The sequence below is a fragment of the Phytophthora ramorum genome, assembly GCF_020800215.1.
Source record: "Phytophthora ramorum isolate Pr-102 chromosome Unknown Phyram_PR-102_s0007, whole genome shotgun sequence".
Taxonomy (NCBI): Eukaryota; Oomycota; class Peronosporomycetes; order Peronosporales; family Peronosporaceae; genus Phytophthora; species Phytophthora ramorum.
The window spans coordinates 3,073,861-3,098,259 of NW_027150653.1; the positions used below are offsets into that span (position 1 = coordinate 3,073,861).

Genomic DNA, 24,399 nt, shown 5'->3' on the forward strand with positions numbered 1-24,399 from the left:
TAATCTATCTACTGCATCACGAGTGCTAACTGAATTTTGCGTTGGCGCACCAGCGACACAGGGTTCTTCATGCGGATCACACGACACAGCGCGGGGTTGCCAGCGTTGAAGACGCGGTAAATGCAGTAAGTGGAGCCGCGAATTGCTGCCTGGTCCAGCTCGTTCATACTGATCTCGAACACGCCCTTCTCCATGGTGCGCGTGGACTTGACCTCGACGTACTCCACCACCTTCCCACCTGACGAGACGGTAAGGTCGTACGGCAAGCCAGACTCTTCCGTTTCGTTCACCCACTCGACTGTCATGTTCGACTCGCTATCACCATGCTGCTGCTTCAGCTGGTTGAACACGTACTCTTCACCCCAGCGACCGATAGCTTCCCGTTCCTCCTTCGTCATCGAGTTCGACAACGACAGTGACTGCATCCCAGGACCAGTCGACGACGGAGGAAGTGGCGGGTGATACGAAGCTCCTGCCGCATTTCCATTTGCTGGATGTGGTGGAAGCGGTGGATATGGAGGAGGCCTCTGCATCTGCATGCCATAGTTGACTCCGTTTCCAGTCGGTGGCAAAGGCTGGGAAGGTCTCTGAGCTTCGTAGTTTTGGTGGGGTGAAGTGTAGAGCTTCTTCGTTGGTGCTTCCTCAGCAGCAATCTCGCCGTCTTCCAAGAGCTCCATAGAGCGCTTCCGATTCTCAGAGCCCGACGTTGAGGAAGTGGCGAAGTCCTCAGCTTGCTCGACCCATAGCTTGTCCGCTTCGCTGCACGGTAGCGGTGGCAAGAGCTGAGTCTCCACTAGCCACTTCTCTCTCATGAGCGCACTAGGCTGCAGCAAACTGAGGTAGAGCAGATTCGCCAAGCTGGAAGCCACTTGAGCTCCAAAGAGTTTCCGCGATAGTTCCATCAACACCGGAGAGAGCGAGCTCGCTTCCTCGTCACCCGTCACAGATTGCATGTACAGGGTGCCATTAGGCACATCAAGAAAGCAACTCGACACTGCGTCAACGCCGCGTCGGAGACTGAACGAACTCCCGACTCGATACACCACTTGAAAGCCGTCGTGCCCATCAACCAGCACACATTGAAGCTGTGACGCCAGCTTTGCCATTGAGTCGTGATTGAGCGTGTCATACAGGTGGTGGTGGCTATGGAATAGGTATCGCTGGGCCAGAGCAAACGCAGAACGAAGCTTCTCACGGAATGCCTCGCTAGCAGCACGTTGCGTGCTGAGCACGCTCACTTCGTATTGCAGATGCTCCTTCAGCGACTTCATACCACAGAACTGGGTGAGGAATTTTTGTACTCGAGTCGCCTCGCTGCCATCTTCTTCACTGGGTGAGTTATCCACGAAGTAGTTCCAAGGGAATAGTCCAAGCACTGGGAGCTGCTCGCCTTGTCCTGGTTGCTGCAAATCGTCCCTCGACAGATCTGCTTGGTCGTTAATGTACGTGTCAGCAGCTGATGCCCATCGATGACCTTCACCCATTGTGAGGAAGAGCTTCAAGTGCTGTGCGTCCCATTGAAACTGCGTGTCTTCAAAAGATGAAGACGTTGCGTATGTACTTGCCCAAGCTTTCACCAACATTTGCCCGAGCTTTGCCAGTTTCTTCCGTCCCTTCTTGTTGTCGAGCTGAGAGGATTTCGCAAACAAAGCAAACGCCTTGCACCACGCACTTGCGTGGGCTTCCAGATGCATCGACAAGGTCTCGATCTTGGCAAGACTGAGCAGCGCATCCAGACTTCCATCATCCCCAAACGCTTCAAGCTGTACCACCTTGATCTCACCTTCTTCCTTGCGCTTCTTGCGTTGCTTGGAGCTGTCGCCGCTGTTTGTTGACGCCTCCTTAGCAAGTGACAGGACCAACTTCTGCAACTTCCGCTCGCGATCGGTTGTTGCTTGAACCGGCAGGTCCTTGGAGCTACAAAACACAAGACCACAGCTAGACCCACCGATGCGTCGCACTGGTAACCACGAAGTGGACTTTAGAGTCTTCTTGATCTCCTTTGTGTCCGTCTTGGCCAGTGAGCGCTTCTTCACCTTCTTAGACAAGGCTTCAAGAAGCGGTAGCACCTTCTTCTTCCACATCTTCAACTTCTCGGATAGACTGGAGTCACTGCGCTTGCTTACAAGGCACTCTTGCTGTTCTGTGATCATTTCGCAGAGGAACGACACGGATGGCTTCCGTTGTACACCACACACCTCCGTGAAGAACTCACACAGCGTCTTCGGGTACAGCGATTCCAGCGCAACGAGCTCTCCATTGTGCGTAGTCGACGACCAAACTGCGCTCTTAACGCCAACAAAGTGAGGAACACTATCAACATCGGCTGGAACAAAGACCATCGATTTACGTGTGAATGCCTTGGTGATCTCGTCACGACATGCTCCAGAGCATTGGCTTTCTTCCCACAAGAACGAGTACATTCGGATCATTTGGTCAATCTCCACCACTGACGCCAACGTTGAGTCAACTGCGAGACTTGATAGAACTGGAAGCACATCAGCAGCAGTAGGCGTGACTTTCATGCCGAGAATGCGTCTGGAGAACTCGTCACGCTTCCACGTCATTGAACAGAACGTCACCATGCTTGGAGTGAACAACCGAGTGGTTTTCTCAACCGACAGCCACAGCTCAGTCGATTGATGGAACTCCCCGTCGGATCCTTCCAGCCAGAGATATCGCCTCCACATGTCAAGTCCAGCCTGCAGATCATCGTCGGTAGTATCAACGCTATCTGCGTTGCTGCTATCTCCAGTGACCCTCCAGTGCTGGTCGAAGTACCGCGCCAAACACTTCGAAATGCTGCGCTTTACTTCGATATCCTCCTCTGCTTCAATCCACTTCAGCAACTGCTCCATTCCAGCCTGTGAATGCGTGTCTGATGTAAGGTTCGCGACGTCAATCAGTAGCGGTAGCTCGCAGATTTCCAGCAACAGCTTCTGCCACGGTGCGTCCACAGACTTCTTGGACAAAATGCCATTCTCACTACCGAAATCGGGGTAATATCCGCCTGAAACAAGGGCGAAGGCGGTCTCATCTTGGTCGGCTGTCTTACTCTTGGCTTCCACCCACGACACTAGCTCAGCCATGTCCTTGAGCATTGATGGCAGGATCACGAACAGATTGGAGCGGTCGATCGCGACAATGTTACTACTGCTCGTTGCAACAACAAAGCTGCTCTTCACATCCGCTCGCATCGGGCAATTGCTACACGACGCCAAATGGGACGATAGGAACCTCCCGTACTCGATCACCACGCCAACGCCTGCCTCCGCAGTGGAACCCTCCGTCGGCGAACGAAGCGTTGACATCTTCGGGAGGATGTGGTGCCGGATCAAATCGTGGTCTTCCATGACATGGATGCCAACATCTTTCATCAGGAACGTGCGCAGCTTGGAGCTTTTGTTGACGGCCAGCGTAAACTTGTCGTCCAGAATGCGAAGGTCTCCATAGAACTCGTACGATTTCTCGCGTCTGGGCGTGTCGTCACCACCGTGAACACTAGCCGCAAAGAGAGAGTCGTGGCCTTCCGCCAACGAAATCCACCTCGCAGTGTTGCTATCGCTCTTTCGCTGCAAAGGGAAGCACTTGATTAGCCGCAATTCCTGCCGTAGCAAATTGGCGTGGCGATCCTTCCGCCACAGCTTCGACAGCAGCGTCAATATCTTCACCGTCCAGCCAATATCGTTCTTGTCTGGCGACAGCGACAGAGCCCGCAGCAAATGAGACGAATGCAGTTGTTCGATCCGCAATTGACTCTTCATCAAACCCGTCATCCCCCGAGAAAGAGTGGAATGCAAGAAGCGCTTGTTAAACGTCGACGCGAGAACATCTTCGCTCAGTGCTTCCATCAGCGTAGACGTACTTTCACTAGCCTCGCTTCCCGTGAGCTCGTTGCAATCAATCAACTCCGCAGGCATGAAAAGCTCTCCGACCGGAGATGCTGTTGAGGAAGCACAAGCCAGCCACTTCACTTGACGCAGCTCACGCATGATCTCCGATATAACGCTACGGAACGGAGCTTGCACCTCATTCTCAAGAGGCAGCAATGACAGCAAGTGGGAAATTGCCGCGATAGTCGCGTCGCTGCCAAGATCACTGTTACTCGTTTGTCCGGCTCGGAGACTTGACACGTAGCTGCTCACCGCAGCACGAACCAGCTTCGGGAACTTGGATACAAGCCACTCATTCCAGTCACTCCCATTGGTAATCGCTTCTCGAGAGCTTGGAATCTCAAAGTCTCCTTGCAGGATGAAGCGGAAGCCGTACGACCGCAGCGGTAGGTACGCGAAAACCTGCTGAAGAGCTGGCCGATCCGCTGGCTCGCTCGAATCCTCTCTTTGGGTCACAAGAGGGAGCGCTAGCGCAATCTCAGTTGCATGCCGGCCGAAGAACTGCGGCGGCTCCAGCTTTTCTTTCACCACCAGCCAGTTCTGCTGTACGACCTCGACACTGTTCTGGCTTTGCTTAGTCTGCGAGTACAGCTGCACAAGGTGTGAGTGTGCGTCCAACCTTTTCTCCTTCTTGAGGAAATGTAGCACGTGATCCCGAGCCGAATCGCGTAGCCGGAGCTCTCGAATACGTCTAAGAAAGAGCAGTACAGAAGGTTCAAACGCCATGAGCGACTGCGAGATGTCATCCACCCGCTGCGCTGATGCATCGTTCAACGGCAGCACAAATGTTGTACCGCGGTGCTGCTTCCACTGGGAGGTATCCTCCAGCCAATACGGCAAGATGTATCCCATGCCAGTCCCATGCTGGGCGTTTTTGGCGTGGAAGCAGATGTGGAACCCGTTCGAATGCACCTGCGGGTTGTCCGACACCTTGAACACGCTCTTGAAGCCAATACCCTTCTTGCCGATGCTCGCCTCTGAATCAATCGCTGCCTTGGTAGACGCGCCGACGTCACAGATTGCTTGGACATTTGCCTGTGAGAATCCCTGTTCATTGTTGTAGAACACGATCTCCTTGTCCGCTGTCAACGTGAAATCACCAAGCGGAACCACCGCGTCGTCATAAGCGTTATCGTCAGCGTTTTGCAGCAACTCGAGAACAAAGTGAGTGCTCTCGCTGTAGAGCTCGTCGCTGAGCCGCTTCAGAGCACGCTCCAGGCGCTGCTGTTGAATAAGCAACACAGATGATGTTGCCTCATCCTGAATCTGCAGCCCAACGCCGAACTGCTTTCTGCGCAGATCCTGAATGAACGAGCGGCATGAGTCTGCGTTAGCGTCGTTCTCCGGCTGAGAGGGGTCCTCGTATTTCAAGGTAACCAGCCTTCGAAAGCTTGCCGATGCCGCGTCTTGATTGGAAGTGTCGAGGAAATTGGGGGACACGCTCTCGTCTTCGTCGCCCTCGCTAGCTGCATCAGTAGAGGCCTTGGACTTCACTTCGGTGGTATCCTTACGGCTATCGTTATCCGCGTTGTCAGCGCTCTCTTCGACGCTAGTAGTCGTCAGATTCTCACGCAGGCTACACCACTTGTCCGTCTGGTTTGACCACAGCGGCGACGAGCTGCGTTTTGAAATGAACACGAGCGCTTTTCGTTCGGCATCACTTCTGCAAGCCTTCCAGACCCGATCTGCAACATCCCATTCGTTTGAAGGACCCGAGCCAGCAGCCCGAGTAAGCGCGCCGAGCAGCAACCTCATCACGAAGTCTCCGAACTCGACCGGCGTCTCCAGAAGAACCTCCAGCACAAACCGTTCGGGGTAGTTGGCTGTTGTTTTGTCATTTGCGCAGCTGGACAAATAGGAGCGCAAATGCGCTTGAACAAGCAGCTCAGGGTAGCTAGTTTGGCTCCTGCATGTCACCACCATCGACACTACGTGAACTGCCACTTGGCTGGCAGCCACCGCAGCTTTGGCTTGCTGAGCTCGCGCAAGCAGCAGCTCAACATCGGACGGTGTCGATTTCTCGTTGACGCGCAGAATTGTTCCGTTCAAACAGCACACAAACATGAAGTTGCTTGAAGACGGTGCATGATCAAATAAAATCATTTCATGCACGCGGATAAACGAGAGCAAAGACCCACACAACGGGGCATACCGCTCTTGCCAATCCATATACAGCGATACATCAACCAAGTACGGGCACTTGCGCAATTTCTCTAGCGCTTGCTCCGTCAAGAATTTCTGCTGCATTGACTCACCTGTTGCGTCCTCCGCACCGTCCGCGCTGCCGTCGCCACGGTTTAGATCCAAACTGCCAGTGAACGTGACAAATGAGGCATCTGGACTGGCAGCCACTGGAACCGAAAGCTTGATAATGTCTTCTACGCTGGGAAGTCCAAGGTCCTCGACGCGAGAGCATCCGAGTTCAACAGCAAGACGACGCGCTATCCATTGCTGCCGGTGCTCGCTCGAAAGACCGGAGATTCTCTGAGACCAAGAAATTGTGGTATGGCACTCTCGAACAAAGGGCAGCACTTCGTCTTGCAGACGCCTCTCACTTGTCTGAAGCGATGGACTCACGCTCCTCCCAGCCCCTCCGAGGGACCCCATCAGATTCACAATCCACCCGCGAGCGCTCGTTTCGCTTTCACTGGCGTCGTCATCGATGTCGCCAGCCAAATCTCCCAGAACCTCGAGCATGGAACGCCGTCCAGCCCAGGTCGTGGTGTTGGGCTTGGCAGAAAACTTGTCCACTAAATGATTTTCAAGACGCGACAAGACCAGCAACGTATCCTTCGCTGTACGTGGCTTGTCGTCGTCCTGTGACAGCTGCGAGCCCAAGAAGCTTTCAACCTCATTCTCCACATCTTCTAGCGTCACATTGACTTCCGGGGCGATTTTACCAAGCCTGCTAGCAAACGGATCTGTTGGCATGACGGGGAACTTGTCCGAGGTGCCAGAACCTGGAGGCTCTTCGTCAGAATTGACACCCTTGGCAGCTTCGTCGTGATCCTCCTCATCCTCTTCGTCGCTCGACTCGACGTGGCACTTACAAGTGCAAGAACACGTGCACGAGTCTTTGCCCACACAGCAACAATCGCATTCCTCTTTGTCGCTTTCGGATATTTTCTTCGCAGCCTCTGAGCCTTCTCCATCAGCACCAGCCTCTTCGTCGGGTAGTTTATCATCGCTCAACAGCAGTGCATAGGTCTTCGCCATGATGCTGCAGATCACCCACGTCACCACCTTCAGCCTCGAGTGGTGTTTGCTCTTTTGCGACGACACAAGAAATCGAGTCATTTGGTTGCGAAGCTTGGAGTCGGTCTCGGCAATCTCTTGCGACGAAATCGGTTTGCGGAAGTTGTTTGGGCTCTTCGCATCCGCCGCAGACTTTCGACGCAGCACATTGTCGAGGTACACGTCAACGTCCGTCACACGCTTCAGCATGTCAAGCGAGAGCGACTGCATGCCGCTCTTCTTGCTATTCCGCCTGTTCTGGGGGCTTTCATCGTTTTCATGCCGCGCTGAGCGTGAATTCGTCTGCTCCAGCAACTCCTCCAGCGCCTGCTTCCGATTGTCGTCGCTGAATTTCTCCTTTGTGAGTCGGAACATCTTCTCCGCCACTTCACGTTGGAACTGCTGCTCCAACGTCTTGATCTCCTTCATCTCGCTGTTCGCCACTCGCCGCAGCATGCCGACGTACACACCAAAGCCCGACGGGTCGATGGCCACCCCCATCGCCTGTGCGCTCGGCTGTCGATATTGCTGGGCGAGGTACTGCAAGAACTCGTTCAGATCGATGTGCGACGACGCCCGAAAGGCGTCATGGCCCAGCATGTCTTCAAACTGCCTCAACGAGCTCAAAACATCCCTCGTTGTGATGGTCATCATGGCAATGGGGCAATGGTACAGCGACTGCACCGCCTCCGTGTGCAGGAACGAGTTGCCGAGTTTCAGCTCGTGGAAAGACCGCAGTCCTTCGTGCTGTAGGAAAGCCTGCTGACACTCGTAGAGCGTATTGACGCGTCGACTCTGCATGAAGCACGTGACGAACGTCCAGACTCGCTGGTTCACCGTGTGCAGTTGTCTGAGCGCCGGCAGTTGCAATGCGCTCGTGCCCATGAGCTCCTCGAATGCATTGACACCTACAGCAGCAGAGAACCAGTCAGAAAACGCTCTCGAGAGCTGGAAAACCTGCAGTGGGACGTACGGAAGTGGCCGCAAATGGCGCGCACCACGACATCGAGCGTCAACGCGTTGGGTGGCGCCGCGAGATTCGACTGGTTGGCTCGGAACGCCTCCACGAAGGCCACGACGTCTCTCTGCACCTGCGACGCATTGGCCGGCGCTCTGGGAGACTCAAACGGGGTCTCGGACTGCTGGTAGAAGCTCTGCTGGGGTTGTGGAGGCGCTGGAGGATCGTATCCGCCTCTATACTGCTGCTGCTGGAAACGCTGCCAATTGTTGCGGCCGCCGCGACCTCCGGGGCCCTGGCGCATGGCTGCAGACGCGCTCGAGACTTGTCTGATGTTGCACTGGTTGGTGTGCATCTCAGAGCCTAATATTGGAGATAAAGAACCCAATTTAGCGTGCTTTGGGCTGATGTGGAGTGGTAATTTGGGTTTTGAAACTGGTTGTCCACATGTAGCCATGTTCGACTGGACGTGTGGGCAATTGCATGCTTTCCTACACAACTTAGTTACGTGCATGTGCAGCGCGAGTTGTGACAATGGATATGCCTTCCCGTGTTTCGGTCCATCGCTAGGGTAGTTGGCAATGCCATACCGTCCATGGTTGACCAGCAACCGCCGCCACGGCATCAATAGGAGCCGGCACTGATCTCGCGCTCGTGGATGGAGCAGAACTCGCCGGTCGCGAGCGCGATCTTGGGGCAGCTGTGGTGGCAGCACTTTTTCACTGCAATCAACAGCAGAGTTAGTCGATGCAATCTGCACTGCAGACTCGTTTGACTTACCTCCGCCGTGTGCCCAGCACAACCCGTAGCGCTTGCCAGCGTGCTCGCACCAAGTGACTCGGCAAGGCACCTCTGTCTGCCTATCACCACTGAGCTCGGTGGTCTGCGCCGACGACGGTCGACTGTTCCCTTCCTGTCAAACACCATCAGCAACCATCAGCCTCCACCGCAGCAAACGTCCCCCAACTGCCCGCACCGTGTCGGTCCACTGCTGCGTCTCCTGTGAGTTGCCGCTGGACTCCCCATTGTCCGTGGACGGGTCCGTGTTCTCCTCGCGTCTCGCCATCACTCTTGTGTACACGGGCGACGCTGCCTCCGGCCACTCCTGCCTCGGCTGGTCCTGGTAGCGTCCACGCGGGCTGCTGCTCTGGGCGTGGCGCAGATTCTGCAGCTCGACAGCTCTCGCCTGCGCCGAGCGCGTGGCCACACGATACGGCGCGTAGCTCATGCTGCTGTTGGGGTTGTCGGTTGCTGGCTGGGGGTTCTTTTCTCGGTCGCTGCCGGCGTCTGCACCTTCGCCTGTCAGGGATACCACCACCAGTGTGGGCACAAGCACAGGACCTGGAGCTGCCGGACGCTACTGTACATACCTGACCGACGCGTCTGTCGCCGCGTCATGCGCTGCGAGGCGCCCGCTTCCGGCGTGTCCTGCTTCTCACGGCGAGACATATTATCGCCTGATGGAGCTGTTCGAGCACATAGATCACGCGTCACTCGTGTTCAGCCCATCAAGAAAGATACTTTTTGGCAAGGTCTTGTTTACTTTTAGACGCAGAGAACGGGGAGCCTCTAGTCGCCACCTCGTCCTCGGCGTGTGGCTGGCAAAATACGAGTCGGCCTACTCGGCCTTGACGTCCCGGGCGCTCTTCACCTCGAGATACGCCCACTTGATCCACGGCAGCAGAGCCTCCAGGTCCTTGGTCTCCACCGTGGCGCCGCACCAGATACGCAGGCCGGGAGGCGCGTCACGGTACGAGCCGATGTCGTACGCTACCTGCTCACACTCGAGCAGCTTCTGCATCTCCTTCACCTCGTCCTTGGACATGCCGTCGATCAGCAGACACACGGACGTGCTGGAGCGGGTCTCCTTGTCGGCCGCGAGGAACTTGAACCACTTGGAGTTCTCCGCCGCAAAGTCCTCGATGACCTTCAGGTTGCGCTGGGAGATGGCAATCAGTCCGTCCTGGCCACCCACGCTCTCGGCCCAACGCAGGGCGTCAAGGTAGTCTTCCACACACAGCATCGAGGGCGTGTTGATGGTGCTGCCCTCGAAGATGCCCTTCATGAACTTGCCCGTGCTGGCGTTGGTCATGCGGAAGATCTTGGGCAGCGGACGGTTCTCCGGCACGAACGACTCGAGACGCTCGACGGCACGCGGGCTGAGAATGATAACACCGTGGCCGCCTTCGCCACCAAGCACCTTCTGCCAGCTGAACGTGCACACGTCGATCTTGTTCCACGGGATGTCCATGGCAAACGCAGCCGACGTAGCGTCGTTGAAGACGAGGCCCTTGCGGTCATCCGCAATCCAGTCGGCGTTCGGAACGCGGACGCCACTCGTAGTGCCGTTCCACGTGAACAGCACGTCGTGGTCGCAGTTCACCTGGGAAAGGTCCGGGAGCTGGCCGAACGGCGCACCGAACTCCCTCACGTTCTCAAGCTTCAGCTCCGTAGTAGCGTCCTTGAACCACTGCTTACCGAACGTCTCCCAGTAGCAGATATCCACGGGACGCTCGCCCAGCATAGACCACATGGCCATCTCGAACGCACCAGTGTCCGAAGCGGGCACGATACCGAGGTGGTAGTCCTCCGGGAGCTTCAGAATCTTCTTGGAGCGCACAATCGCCTCCTCCAGCAAGCCCTTGCCCAGCTTAGAACGGTGGCTTCGGCCCAGCACAATCTCAGGGAGCGCGGAAAGCGAGTACCCCGGACGCTTCTTACAAGGTCCTGAGCCGAAGTTCGCCGACGCCGGCTTGACTCGCGGCTTTGAGTGACGAACGATCTCGACTCCCCCCTCACCTTCCGCCGCATCGGCCTCCTCCTCCTCAACAGCACTGGTGCTCGGCTTCAAGAACTTCTCCCAAATTCCACCAGAGACAGCCGTGTTCAGCTCAAGCAGGTTCACGCGACGAAGGTTCGTGAGCATGCCCAGCGCCTCCAGCTCCTCCACAACAGCATCCGGAATCGCCTCGTCCACGTTCAGCACGCTGACAGCAGCGGCGCCAGACTTTTCGCGCGCCAGGCCGAAGCAACCGATGTTGATCTTGTGCTTCGCCAACACCGACGTCACCTTGTGCAATACACCAGGCTGGTCCGTGTTGTTGAACAGCAGCATGGATCCGCTCGGGATAGCATCCATGGGAAGGTCGTCGAACGACACAAGGCGCAGCTGGCTCTTGCCAAACACCGTGCCCGTGATCTTCTTCGACGAGCCGTTCTCCTTCTCGAAAATGACGGTAAGCTGGTCCGAGAAGCTGCTGCCAGAAGCCTCGTCGTGCTTGTGCTCCACAGTCTGAATGCCCATGACGTCCGCGAGCTGCTTAGCGTTGGTGAACGTCACCTCCTCCTCCAGCATATGCGACAGCAGACCCTTCAGCACGCCCTTCACAAGCTGTCCCGAAAGCTCCGACGACGTGACCTTGGGGCCCTCGGCGATCACGAGCACGCGCTTCAGGCGACTGTCGTCCAGCAGCTGCGCCTGCATACTGCCGAGCTTCTCCGCGAGCGACAGCAGCGGCATGAACTCCTCGCGCTTGCCAAAATCAATGTTGGGCGCGTTGAGCACGCCCTTGAAGGACTTGCCCGCCAGAGCGTCGTTCACCTTGTAGGCCAGGTCGCGCGCCACCTTCTGCTGGGCGTCCGTGGTGAGTGCGCCGATGTGGGGCGTGACAATCACGTTCTCGTGCTTGACGAGCTTCTGCCACGTGTCCGAGGCCGGAGACGGCGCGTTGATGTCAAAGGCCATTCCGGCGACCTTGCCGCTCTCAATGGCCCCCAGCAGCGCCGGGTGGTCAATGAGTCCGGCACGGGCGCCGTTCACGAGCTTGACGCCGTCTTTGCAGAGCGCGAGGCGCTGCGCGTTCACCAAGTGCTTCGTGTTGGCATTAAGCGGCACGTGGAGTGAGATGTAGTCGCTGCGGGAAAAGAGCTCGTCGAGCTCCACGGGCTCAATGCCGTGCGTCTTGGCGCTGGCATTGGATAGAATGGGGTCGTAGCCGATGACGTTCATCCCGAAGGCGTTGCAGCGCGTGGCCACCTCGCGGCCGATGCGGCCGAGGCCCACGATGCCAAGCGTCTTGCCGTGGATCTCCGAGTTGCGCACCGCCGTGTCGCTCGCGGGCTGGCCCAGGCGGGACACGGCCGAGATGAGCCCCAACGTGAGCTCGGCCGCCGAGATGGTGTTGCCGAAGGGCGTGTTCATGACCAGCACGCCCTGCTTGGTGGCGTTCACCATGTCGATGTTGTCCACGCCCGTGCCGGCGCGGCCGATGAGCTGCAGTTGGTGCGCGGCCTCCAGCACCTGGCGATCCACCTTGGAGCCCGAGCGCACCACCAACACGTCGTAGTCGGCCACTTGCGCCACCAACTCGGCGTGCGACAGCGCCGCGGGGCCACACGTTACGTCGTGGCCGGCGGCGCGCAGCAGCTCGGGGCACACGGGGTCGATGGGGTCGCTGCACAGGATGCGCGCCATGGCGGCGGGTGAGCGGTGAAAGGCGCGCGTCTGGGGCTGAAGCAAGCGAGACCCGCGCGTCCACAGTGCGCGGCGCAGCATGGAGCTGGAGGGAAGGCGGGAAGGGCGGGCGCGGTCGCGAGCGGCCTAAATAATGCGCATCCACCAACGGCGCAGGATGTGACTGACGGAGATCGGAACACTCGTCATTTGTATGAATTAATTTTGGCCAATGGAGAGAGTGTTATTCTGAGTTTTAGCCAATGCGGTGTGGAGGAGCGAAACTGACCAGTAAGCGCTGTGATTACTCATTTCGCCGTGTTTTGAGCACCACGAGAATTTTTCCTAGAGACGAAGCGGTCATGAAAGAGGCGCTTTCAATTGTGAATCCACCACGGACGCAAGTGTGTGCCAGTCTGCCACTGGCAGGCTACACGTAAGACTGTCGAGTACCGGAGATCTTCATCGAAAGTAAAGTTTTGTAGTGGCGATTTGGTTGTCTTCTTTTTTGACCACCTGCCCCATTGTCGTTGCTAGCTTGGAGCTGTCGGGGCCTATGGACAGAGCCATGGTTGCGACTCGAGTTCGTTGTTAAAGCTCAACTGTCGTGGTGGATTCGGAGAGGGCTATCAGGGCACGTACAACAGCGAAGCCGTCGCCACAGTGATCTGAAGAAAGTGAGCGTTGTTTTTTACGAATACCAAGCTTATGGAGGGTGCAGTTTGCTGCCGTGTCTTGGGGTCCCTCACTGATCTCTTCCCACAGACAGGATGTATGAAGGGGTCTCTGAAAGAGTTCGGCGCACGAGATAAACGCAAAGACTCGAGTCCGCATCGCCAGCACATTGCGCAAGCGTCGATATTCAGTGCATGCACTCCGATCGTGATTCACCGCGACCTAAAGTCCAGGAACGTGCTTCTAACAGACGCGAAAATATCGGACTTCGGTGCTTCATGTGGGAGAAAGGAACACACCACGACTTCGGTTGTCGGCACGAAGCTCTTCGTTGCGTTTGATAAAAAGAAACTCACATAGTTATCCGACACCGCACCATCGAATCGAATCAAACTTGCTTTCCCGTGCACCTGCCGCAAGTTGGCTCCGCGTCCAGCACAGGTAGCCTGCAAACTCACAATAGAGTTGCTTCGACTTCTGTCCGCGTGCAGGTCCTGCACGAAGATTATCAATGGCAGCGGGCCAGCATTTTGAAGGGCAGCGTACCGGAAGTTTGTTTCCAACCTGATCTGCCGATTGCTCGAGTCCCAAACGCGTATCTTTGCAAACCGTATCGTACTTAAACGAACATCTACAGTACATGCAACGATTTGAAAGTAACCTCCTACATCACATCTCCCATAGAACTGGATATAGCTACGGATCTATGTACACTCAATTCAACTGATAAAGGTTTTGCAGAAACAAATACCCCGCCCAACTCGAGATGGTCCCAATCTGAGGCGTCGATTGCCCATCGCGCAGGGATAGATTGGCTCGCGGTTTTGGTGCTTGGTGTGCATTCTCGCAATTGGTGTCGAGTCCGCAAGTCTCCTCTCCTCGTTATAACTCCGTCAAGATGCTGCGCCTCTCGCGTATGAGCTCGCACGTGGCTCGTCCTTCCAGCGCCGTGGTGCGCGCCATGAGCACGGCCAAGCTCAGCCTGGAGCAGCTCGCGCAGCGCCAGAGCCTCAAGGGCGCGCGCGTGTTGGTGCGCGCCGACCTGAACGTGCCGCTCAAGAAGAACCAGACGCCCGCCAGCATCACGGATGACACGCGTATCCGCGCCGTGCTTCCCACGCTCAAGCTGCTGCAGGGCGCGGGAGCGCGCACTGTGCTGTGCTCGCACCTGGGCCGTCCCGGTGGTGAGGCCAAGGACGAGCTGCGCCTCACGCCTGTGGCCGCGCGCCTCGGCGAGCTGCTCGGCAGCCCCGTGAAGAAGCTGGACGACTGCATCGGTCCCCAGGTGGATGCCGGCATCGACGCGCTGCAGGACGGCGAAATCGTGCTGCTCGAGAACGTCCGCTTCTACAAGCAGGAGACCAAGAACGAGCCCGAGTTTGCCAAGCAGCTCGCACACGGCGCCGACATTTACGTGAACGACGCATTCGGCACGGCCCACCGTGCCCACGCGTCCACCGAGGGCGTCACCAAGTACATCAAGACTAACGTGGCTGGCTTCCTCATTGAGAAGGAGCTCAAGTACCTGTCCAGCGCCGTGGACGCGCCCGAGCGCCCGCTCGGTGCCATCATCGGCGGTGCCAAGGTGTCCACCAAGATCCCCGTGCTCAAGTCGCTGCTGCAGAAGTGCGACAAGATCATGATCGGCGGTGGCATGATCTTCACGTTCTACAAGGCCCAGGGCCTGGACGTAGGCAAATCCATCATCGAGGAGGACAAGGTGGAGCTCGCCAAGGAGATCCTGGAAGAGGCCAAGGAGCGGGGCGTCCAGATCGTGCTCCCCACGGATGTTGTGATTGCCGACAAGTTTGACGCCGACGCGAAGTCCAAGGTCGTCCCCGCTAACGCTATCCCTGCCGAGTGGCTGGGCCTGGACATTGGTCCGGACTCGCAGGCCACGTTCGCCAAGGAGCTCAAGGAGTGCCGCACTGTCGTGTGGAACGGCCCCATGGGGGTGTTCGAGTTCCCCAAGTTCGCCGAGGGCACGTTCGGCGTGGCCAAGGCTCTTGCGGAGAGCACGGAGAGCGGTGTCACCACTATCGTCGGCGGTGGCGACTCTGTGGCCGCTGTTGAGCAGGCTGGCCTTGGTTCCAAGATGAGCCACATCTCCACGGGTGGCGGTGCCAGCCTGGAGCTGCTCGAGGGCAAGGTGCTCCCGGGTGTCGCGGCTCTGAACGACGCCTAAGTTAGTCTCCAGAGCAACTCGTTTCTCGATGGGGCTGCTGTCTATAGACTTCATCGTCGATAATGCTCGTGACAGATTCATACCTACTAGTAGAAGGCTATCGACAAAGAGGCCATGAAGGCTGGCGCCGCTGTCATTAGTGATGCTGCCTCATACGTTGGTCGTAAATCAATGTGAATATTGAATTGTATAGCTACTTTGCCGCTGGTTCACTTGTTGGCCTGCCACATTAAATTTGCAGTGCGTAAAAACTCCCCATGTGACCTCAGTATCGCCTGGTTTGGAGTTATGTATGGCAGCACGAATCTTATCACCTCGGCATCCGGTTTGCCTTCTCTATTGTATAATACCAGTTGCAGTGGAGACAGCCGCCACGTTTCAGCCTGAGCTTGAGTAGAATTGCAGCCTTCGTCATAGGTAACAGGTGAACGAGGTACATGTACCATCTCCTCACACCACGTTATCATCTCAAGGGCGTGGTGCCTGTGTAGGTCTTCCGATCCATGTGCGCGTGAGTGTACGAGCCGGTCGGTGCAAGCTTGCCACGCTGGTGCGGCCTGGAGTGGTCGTCAGGAAATTTTCCGATCGCCATGCTGGATATTACAAACGCGAAGGCTTTCGCAGCAGGTGACCTCGGCATTTCTTGAGCGTGGTTTGGCCACCCTATCCGGATAGCACCTGGGAGGAGAGAAGCTAATGAGCAGCAATTTTTTTTGTGCGCCGTGGGCAAAGGCTCTTTTGCTGTGGCTGTGGCTGTGGCGTTAGTAATTTGAGGTATGCATCACAATGAATGAGTAAGTGAGTCATGCGCGAGGTTAGTAATGTTCAAGCGGGAAATCTTCGGTTGCTGAGACTGCCCTTGATCCACACGTTTCCGACGGAAAGCGTGCCAGCGGGAGCGTATTCTAGAATACGGCTGCACTATCTCGTCGTAGTGCTGTACTACTAACTTATTCCAAGTGACGGCACCGAGAGAACTGGTGCGCGCACCAGGATTGCTTCGTGCAATTGCAGCGACTTGCGTGCGTGAGTACGAACACGCGAGCGCCGAAGCGGGTCTGAGACTCCGAGGGCACCGCTCGCTGAGCACCGGCTATTAGTCGATCTGCCTTTCCCCATCTTGGTGTCGACGAGGATGGCTGATGCAGAAGCCGATCGCTTCGGCCGAGGCAACGAAAACGTGACCCATATGGGCGTGGTCGCCCGAGCTGGGCAAACGAGTGGGTGGGCAGCGGACGCGTTGACGGCACTGTAGCTACGCGTACTCGCCGCTGCTGCTCTGTCCTTCATGAGAACCACTGGAATAAGAAGTCGAGACGTTCAACGAGTGCCACATACGATGGACTGCCCCCTCTCCGGCCAAGCAGCGATCATAAAGACGAGCACCTTCACGCATTACTCGCAGCCCCATGTGTTATCGTCGAGGTCTCCGCCAAACCGATCGGTGCATTTATGAAATCGGGAGCGTGTGGAATTTATCGCGGGCCGTGACCTGTGGTGAAGTGGCCATTATGATACCGGCTCCGAAAATGGAGGCACCTCGCCCGCTTCAGACTTCAGATAGCACAGGAGCAAGGTCGGACCTTGCCTTCAATTATCTTGTTGTACACAGGCAGGTGATCGGCGAACAGGTGCAATACGTGTACAACCGAGATAAGCCGCTGGATCGGCCGCGCGGTGTGCGACTGCTCTCTATAATACAGCACGACGGTGCTGATTTGCTTGGTGCCTTGGCACCGTGTCCGGAGCACGGCACTGTGCGTACCACTAACTGCTCCGGCCGCAGTTCGCACGCTGCGAATCGTGCTCGGGAAAGCCAGAGGCGGCGATCGGACAGAGCCGCGGGGGCGGAAGATGAAGTGCTGCAGCGCCGGTCACAGCAACGACCAACTTGTGGCGGCGAGCGCGCTTTACGGGGCACGCACAGGCCGACGGAGCGTCACCGAGTTCAGCAATCGTTGTAGTCAACCCGCTTCGAGGTTACCTGTACATGAGACTCTGTAATACACGTATTAAATGGCGCTCTTGCCAGTTGTGCTATTATACCCATGAAGGTTTCTCTCGCCTCCTGTCCTGCGTGCAGGGGCCGCTCTTGGTTGATGCGGTGCGTCTTCGAGCGAAGGCAGCACTCGCCACACCGCTTTGATCTGTCGTCGCTGGGCTAATAGTACGCGGAAGACGCATGCAGGCAGACGCGGCGAGCGCTACGTCAAGTCGTGTCCAGGATTCAGCAGCCACCAGACGGAGCGAGTTGCTGGGCCACAGCCACTGCGTTTTGGTAGCGTCGAGCGTCTGAACTCGAAGTAGCGAGGCAAACATCCGCATAGAACTCGCCGCTCACGCGTCCCCGAAACAGGCGACCGCGATGGTCGACAGGAGGCGACGACCAGCGTCAGCAGCAACAGCAGACTCGCACAGGGCTGGCCGTCTCTTTCTCTGCACCGGTGCACAAAACGCGTCGTTTCCCCATCTGGCAGGTCATTCCAAGGGGGGACCATCGACACCTCCATGTTCACTCGAGATTTTCTCTCAAACCCCATCTACTCGTCCCGCGTAACACCGGAGCGAGAGATACATCCGCTCTAGTAGCTCTTCCGTATCGGAATCCTACTACACTCGCGCCCCCACACGACTCAGCGTCGTACCTCCCCCCCCCCAAGCTCAGCTTAAAGCATTAGCAGCTTCCCACCCCAACTCGTCGCTCGTCTCGTTGATGGCCTCGAGTACATTCCCTTCATTTATTACCGACCACCCACCCCACGGCGCTCTCCCGGACTCGCCGTCCGCCTCTCGCTACCCTGTACTCCCTCAGATTCAGCACCTGCACTCGCCGCTGACCAAGACCCTGGCTCGTCCAGGCGGAGAGCCCGCCAAGCTGCCCATGGCGCACGCTATGGCGGGCCGCTTCGACTCCGGCACTTCGAGCGATGACGATGAGAACGTCAACCGCGGCAACAGCCTGCACGCGGCGGCCTCGCCTCTTCGCTGCTCGGAGGACGGAGATGGAGAAGCGGTCAGCGGCATCGCGGCCATGAGCCTCAGCTTCATCATCAACGGAGATATGACGCAGGCCGCGTTGGACGACGACGACAGCAGCAGCAGCACTGGCGGCAGCTCGCGCGGCGGCTTCGATCTGTCATCCATGCTCAACACGGTGTGCGCCAAGCCCGACTGCTACCGCACCATCCGCGGCCCGAACGGCACCTTCTGCAAGTACCACAAGCAGAGCCGCTTCTGTCGCGCCGAGGGCTGCTCCAAGAGCGCCAAGACCGGAGGCTACTGCATTTCCCACGGAGGCGGCAAGCGCTGCGCGCACCCGGACTGCAACAAGAGCGCCAAGCAAGGCGGGCTCTGCATCTCGCACGGCGGAGGCAAGCGATGCAGCGAAGCAGGCTGCACCAAGTCGGCGCTCGTGGGTGGGTTCTGCTCCGCGCACGGCGGCGGGCGCAAGTGCAAAACGCCCGAGTGCACCAAGACGGCGTTGCTGGGTGGGCTCTGCATTGCGCACGGAGGCGGCAAGCGCTGCCAGGTCGAGGGCTGCTCCAAGAGTGCGGTGGGGGGCACGCTGTGCGTCTCGCACGGAGGTGGCAAGCGCTGCCAAGCTGAGGGCTGCAATAAGGGCGCGGTACGCAACGGCGTGTGCATTCGCCACGGCGCCAAGCGGGACCACCCGTCGGCCTCGCCCTAATGCTGCAGGAGGAGGCCGGTCGGTCCATCCTCGAACAGAGTGACGGAATCGTAACGTGGTTGCCATCGGAAGTGGCCGCAATACATTTTGTTCACTCCACACACACTTCAATTGATCTTCTACCAACAACAGCGCAATTTTGCATTGTGTCGATGTACAGGGCCGAGTCTATCGAGTTCCAGGCGAAAATGAAGCCGATAAACTTGTTTAGAGACAACTCCGACCCCACTTCGAGGCACACAGCTACTAAAAATCTCTTAGAAAATAAATCAACAAAATGAGGAGCGCGAATTGCTCTGGGCGCGAATCTCGGACAACTTCAATCTACATTCTACCCGCGTCGCCCCAGCGATCACTTTTCGGCCATCAAATTGGTCTGCGGTCCGATAAACCCATACACCCTTAGCCAAACCGTTTGATGCGCACCTGGATCTGCTGCCGACAGAGGGGGCAGTGAGAAAGGAAGTCGCCACACTTCTGGCACGTTTCGTGCCCGCATTGAAACACCGTGTCTTTCTTTCGTTCCTCGCATATGGAGCACAGCAACGAGTCTTGCAGTCGAGCGAGCTCGTCCTCAGCGCGCGAAGAGCGATGCTGCAGTGTTGGACGTGCCGATCCGTTACGCGCATCGTCTGCCGAACCGAAGAGAGGCGCTGATGGTGATGTCGCTTGGCCGTATTGCGTTGTTGTGGTTGCAGTAGCTGCGCTGTGGGCCTGAGTTTGTGGCTGGAAGACACCGTAGTTGCTCTGGTGGACGTGCTCAATAGGTTGAGGGGGAGGGAAAATGTCAACACGCGGCAGATCTGTGCGAACCCTGAACGGCCCGCGATCCAAGTAATTCATCGCCTTGATCGTACGGTATTGATCCGGTATCTCCATCAGCGCCTGCAACGCGAACTGCGCCTCTTTCGTCTGTGGGTCACTGAACTGGGACGTGATTTTGTGGTACTCTACGAATTGGAAGTTGTCGAACTTCCTGTGCACGAGATAATTGTCGAAGTAGATCATGGATTCCCACGGGCCGTCGCCCACGCCCACCATGATAATACTCAAAGGAAAGCTGCTAGCGTACGTGATGGCGTCGATCGTCTCCTTCTCGTTCTTGCTGACTGCATGGGGCGGGATATCCACCGACCGGGTCACTTGTCCATCTGCAATAATGACGAGGATATGAAAGTCGCCTGTGCGATTGACAATGTTCACCGCCTCATTGATAATGGGCGCGAAGGACGTGGGCCCCGCCATGACCACATTGCGCACCACCTCACGGTAGCGCGAGCGGATATGCTCCAGCGGGAGCCCAGCCTGTCCCTCCCGCTCTGCAAAAGTGAACACCGCGCGGTCGCACGTCAACTCGTCCCCGAAGCCGAAGACTGGAATGACGTTGTCCTCGTCTGCACAACACGCAAAAGGCGTTAAATCACCTCAGGCCACACAATCTCAGCAGCCCTCAACGCACCAAAATCGCGCAGCGTCTTGCCGATCGTCTCGATCACGTCCTCGTACGGATTGCGGGCGTCCGGGTCGTCGATCTCGTGCAGACTGCGGCCCCCGAACGTGCGTTTGCCGCTCCACTCGTTGGATTTCGTGCCTGCGCCACAATATTGTAAGTAAAAGTGATGCTTTATGGAATGTTGTGTCGACGTACAGTCGATGCCCACGATCAAGTTGCAGCTCTCGAGGCCGCTACGACGCAGCGCTTGCGTCACTTGGGGCAGCGCCGTGAACTGGTCCGGGATCATCTGTGTGAGCGCGTCCGAGTGGCCGGCGATGGGGCGCGGACCCGTCTGCGTCTCGGAGCGCCGTGCAGTCGACTGCCGCCGCCGCTGCTGCTTGCTCGGCTCGTTGCCCATTGCGTCACACTGAGAAGTCTGGGCCTTGATGGAAATTTGTAGAATGTCGTCCAAACCAGGTGGAAGAAGAAAAAATGGAGCCATTAAAAAATGGATTTCTCTTGGTTTCAGTAAGGAGGTGTGGTGTGCACCACACTATGGGTATCTCGCTGGTCGAGCTTCAACTTGACCGGGAAGAATGCGCAGGCGTCGATGCGTTATCAAGCAAGTTGTCGTTGGCATTCCACTTTGTAATGCTAGAATGGTCTTGCTTTCAAACAATCAACGATATACTACGTCGTAGTAGCTGCGAATCGACCCCTCATCCAGCTGGTGGAGCTAACTGCTGCGACTACGATCGGAGCTGGGGGTTTTGGCGGCAATGTGTCCAAGACAACATGCTACCTTTCCAAGAAGACCACGATGACGGCCTGAGGTGCATTAAACAAGCACGATTATTGACAAGCAGGGGTTTGCAGCTGTTCTCCTGCTAACGCAGCATTTTCTCGTCAAACACAGGCTGCAAAGAGATAGCGCAATTGTGTGCAAAGGTATTTGTATTCCACGCCTCCCAGTCCGACTGATCGAGACTCCGTTCTAGTAGTTGGCCAAGCTCTAAATATGAGTATATGCAGTGGTCTCTCTCGCCATCTACAGCACACTGGCTGGATCTCTCGCCTGGGCCAACTGCTGCTGCGCCGCCGCGTCGGACTTTTGGTGCTGGCGATACACCTGCTCCTCCGCTGCCTGCTGGTCACGCAACAGCTTCTTCTTGTGGTGCCGCTCCTTGCGTTCTTTGCGCTCGTCGAACACCTCGATGCCCACGAGCCCGAGCTCGCAGAGGCCAATCACCACGGCACTACGCAGCTTGGGGCCCGAGTAGAGCGTCATCTTGAGCACCGACTTAAGCACGACGGCGTAGAACACAGCGACCACGAGCGACGCCAGCATGAGGTTGTACTTGTAGTTGCGCGCCTTGCGCAGGCGCTTAATCTTCCAGCAAAAGAGGAACTTGGCGAAGTAGACGAGGAACCACGCGAAGGCGAAGGGCGTCGGGTAGAAGACGTAGATCCACTGCAGGAGCCGCTCGTTCTCGTCCAACTCACCCTGTGTGTACTTGCTAGCCACGAAGCTCGCGGCGTAGGATGTGCCGGCGCCCACGTCGAAGAAAGCCACGACCACGGCGAAGATGGCGAAAAACGTCAGCGACGCGTACAGCCATCGGTAGAAGCGCTTCTGGTGCACGAAGCCCCAGTAGCCGTCCGACACCGTCAGCATCTTACGAATCGCGCGCCGCTTGCCCATGCTGAGAGGTGATCGACGGACGCAGCAAGCAGGGCGATGGCAAGGCGGCGATGGGCTCTGTAGTCAGCACGCGAGGATAGGACGCCTCGTAACTTACACACCGTAACTTACCCATTAATTACGTACCTACCGTAGGATGTTGCTGTCTGAAGTTCCGTCTAAGTACGGATCATGACGTCACACCACCGAACCCATTGCCAATCTGTGGTTGTCACAATTCGATCCGGCGATCCCCCAAGCGCATCAAGATGGCTGACCGCGTGCTCGAACTGCTGGCGCCCGTGCAGGCGGCGCTGGCCGCGTCCCCCCTGGCCGTGAAGGTCTCCGCGGCCGTGGGCTTCCTGGTGCTCGGCCGCCTGGCACTGCAGCTGCTGGGCTCGCTCTACGTGTTTTTCCTGCGTCCGGCGCGCAGCCTCAAGAGCTTCGGCCAGTGGGGCGTGGTCACGGGCGCCACGGACGGCATCGGCAAGGCGCTGGCCATGGAGCTGGCACGCAAGGGCATGAACGTGGTGCTCATGAGCCGCACGCAGAGCCGCCTCGAAGACGCGCGCGCTGAGATCCTGGCCAAGTACCCCAAGGTGCAGGTGGAGATCCTGGCCGTGGACTTCAACCGTGTGGACGAGCCCAGTGTGCGCGAGGCGCTGCGTAAGAAACTGGACGAAGTCAAGGACGTCGGCGTGCTGTTCAACAACGTGGGCGTGTCGTACGACTTCCCCGAGTTCTTCGACCAGCTCGCAGAGGACCGCGTGGACAGCCTCATCAAGCTCAACGTGACGGCCGCCACTATCATGACCAAGCTGGTGCTGCCCGGCATGACGCAGCGCAAGCGCGGCGCCATCGTGAACGTGAGCTCCGGCTCGGGTCGCATGGTCGTGCCGCTGCTGAGCGAGTACAGCGCCACCAAGAAGTACATTGAGCAGTTCACACTGTGCCTCGCGGACGAGTACAGCGCCAAGAATGTGCACGTGCAGTGCCACGTGCCCATGTTCGTGTCCACCAAGCTGGCCAAGATCCGCCACGCGAGCTTCATGGTGCCGTCGCCGGCCACGTACGCGCGCGCGTCGGTGGCGCACCTGGGCTACGACACGCTCGTGTCGCCCTACTGGCCGCACGCGCTGCAGATCTGGCTGTACGAGAGCGCCCCCACATGGCTGCTGAGCAAGGTGAGTTGTGGATTATAACGTTTGCTTGTGAAAATCTCCGCGGACGAATCTCGGGCTGACGAACTCTGGGGTTGTGTTGATGTTGCAGGGTGCCATGATGACCCACCTGTCACTGCGCAAGCGCGCGCTCAAGAAGCTGGAGGCCAAGAAGACCCAGTAAGACGACAACTTGCGATACAGGATAGCGACCCGTCGTCCTGCGCGCCACGCGACACAGCCTAGAGAGAAAGAGTAGGAGTCGTGCCGCAAAGGGAAAACGGCCAATGCTATGCTAAACACCAGCATACCTCCGTCGCCAATGTATGCGTCCAACCGACGGCGATAGAAGTCCTATTAGGGAGGCGGGACCGCGGCGGCGGTAGGGCAATGCAAGGTAGGGCAATGCAACGTTTTTCCATGCAATGGGTGGTGGTGCTGGCGCAGCACTGGCGCCAGTGTATATCTCGGTCGTCACAAACGCTCATCCTCGCCAAGATCCAAATTAAGCCGATTCTTTGCTAGTGTCGATTTCCCATCTTGCGCGCGGTGCAGGAGTCCTGTGGCAGGACATCGCGGCACCGGTCTTTGCCAGGAGCAGCAAGCGCTGCGCATAAGAGCCGTCGAGCGGCTCAAGTGCGCGCCAAGAGAAGCGGGCTGGCTCTGCATTTTTCGGATGAAGGATAAAAGGGTGCTTTCTTCTATGCGAAAGCAGCGCCGCAGCTGGATACGAGTTCTTTCGCTGCTGAGCAGCGCCAGCCGGCCGGCGCGGCGGGCTCTAATAATAAGCTAGCGGCGGCCGCACGTGTACAGCGCTGCTGTCAGCACGCAGTTGAGCTCGGCTATCCGAGTCTCCCAGGTGGTGGAATTGATTTTTTTTGCTAGGCGGGGTGGAAGAGATTTCACATCGAAACCTCTGTGCATGCGAATACCCTACCCTCGGTGGTAGCCACGATTGGCATCTAACTCGTATTCATTATGCTTTTTGATTTTCTGGGACCTGTACAATACGATACCCTCCGTTAGCTGAATGGGGT

General features: G+C 57.4%; 9 protein-coding genes across 9 annotated transcripts; 4 read left to right on the forward strand and 5 right to left on the reverse strand.

Annotated features, from left to right (window-relative positions):
- Positions 1–8: 8 nt before the first annotated feature.
- KRP23_8955 (Protein NO VEIN) lies at positions 9–8,389 on the reverse strand (the record flags this gene model as incomplete). Its single annotated transcript, XM_067894460.1, has 2 exons — positions 9–8,035; positions 8,101–8,389. 2 exons carry the CDS (start codon positions 8,387–8,389, stop codon positions 9–11), a joined length of 8,316 nt encoding a protein of 2,771 aa, XP_067743894.1.
- Positions 8,390–8,709: 320 nt separating this feature from the next.
- Positions 8,710–9,534, reverse strand: KRP23_8956 (uncharacterized protein; the record flags this gene model as incomplete). The annotated part of the gene is made up of 4 exons (XM_067894461.1): positions 8,710–8,807; positions 8,866–8,998; positions 9,062–9,384; positions 9,456–9,534. 4 exons carry the CDS (start codon positions 9,532–9,534, stop codon positions 8,710–8,712), a joined length of 633 nt encoding a protein of 210 aa, XP_067743895.1.
- Positions 9,535–9,703: 169 nt separating this feature from the next.
- Positions 9,704–12,640, reverse strand: KRP23_8957 (Phosphoserine aminotransferase; the record flags this gene model as incomplete). Its single annotated transcript, XM_067894462.1, has 1 exon — positions 9,704–12,640. One exon carries the CDS (start codon positions 12,638–12,640, stop codon positions 9,704–9,706), a length of 2,937 nt encoding a protein of 978 aa, XP_067743896.1.
- A 1,471-nt stretch (positions 12,641–14,111) lies between these two features.
- Positions 14,112–15,398, forward strand: KRP23_8958 (Phosphoglycerate kinase, chloroplastic; the record flags this gene model as incomplete). Its single annotated transcript, XM_067894463.1, has 1 exon — positions 14,112–15,398. One exon carries the CDS (start codon positions 14,112–14,114, stop codon positions 15,396–15,398), a length of 1,287 nt encoding a protein of 428 aa, XP_067743897.1.
- A 1,409-nt stretch (positions 15,399–16,807) lies between these two features.
- On the forward strand, positions 16,808–17,362 carry KRP23_8959 (uncharacterized protein; the record flags this gene model as incomplete). The annotated part of the gene is made up of 1 exon (XM_067895890.1): positions 16,808–17,362. One exon carries the CDS (start codon positions 16,808–16,810, stop codon positions 17,360–17,362), a length of 555 nt encoding a protein of 184 aa, XP_067743898.1.
- A 749-nt stretch (positions 17,363–18,111) lies between these two features.
- KRP23_8960 (uncharacterized protein) lies at positions 18,112–19,140 on the forward strand (the record flags this gene model as incomplete). The annotated part of the gene is made up of 2 exons (XM_067894464.1): positions 18,112–18,611; positions 19,125–19,140. 2 exons carry the CDS (start codon positions 18,112–18,114, stop codon positions 19,138–19,140), a joined length of 516 nt encoding a protein of 171 aa, XP_067743899.1.
- Positions 19,141–19,488: 348 nt separating this feature from the next.
- Positions 19,489–20,939, reverse strand: KRP23_8961 (E3 ubiquitin-protein ligase RGLG3; the record flags this gene model as incomplete). Its single annotated transcript, XM_067894465.1, has 3 exons — positions 19,489–20,480; positions 20,546–20,677; positions 20,735–20,939. The coding sequence occupies 3 exons, from the start codon at positions 20,937–20,939 to the stop codon at positions 19,489–19,491; spliced, it is 1,329 nt and encodes a 442-aa protein (XP_067743900.1).
- A 630-nt stretch (positions 20,940–21,569) lies between these two features.
- Positions 21,570–22,223, reverse strand: KRP23_8962 (uncharacterized protein; the record flags this gene model as incomplete). Its single annotated transcript, XM_067894466.1, has 1 exon — positions 21,570–22,223. One exon carries the CDS (start codon positions 22,221–22,223, stop codon positions 21,570–21,572), a length of 654 nt encoding a protein of 217 aa, XP_067743901.1.
- Positions 22,224–22,471: 248 nt separating this feature from the next.
- On the forward strand, positions 22,472–23,546 carry KRP23_8963 (Very-long-chain 3-oxoacyl-CoA reductase 1; the record flags this gene model as incomplete). The annotated part of the gene is made up of 2 exons (XM_067894467.1): positions 22,472–23,386; positions 23,475–23,546. The coding sequence occupies 2 exons, from the start codon at positions 22,472–22,474 to the stop codon at positions 23,544–23,546; spliced, it is 987 nt and encodes a 328-aa protein (XP_067743902.1).
- Between the last annotated feature and the right edge of the window lie 853 nt (positions 23,547–24,399).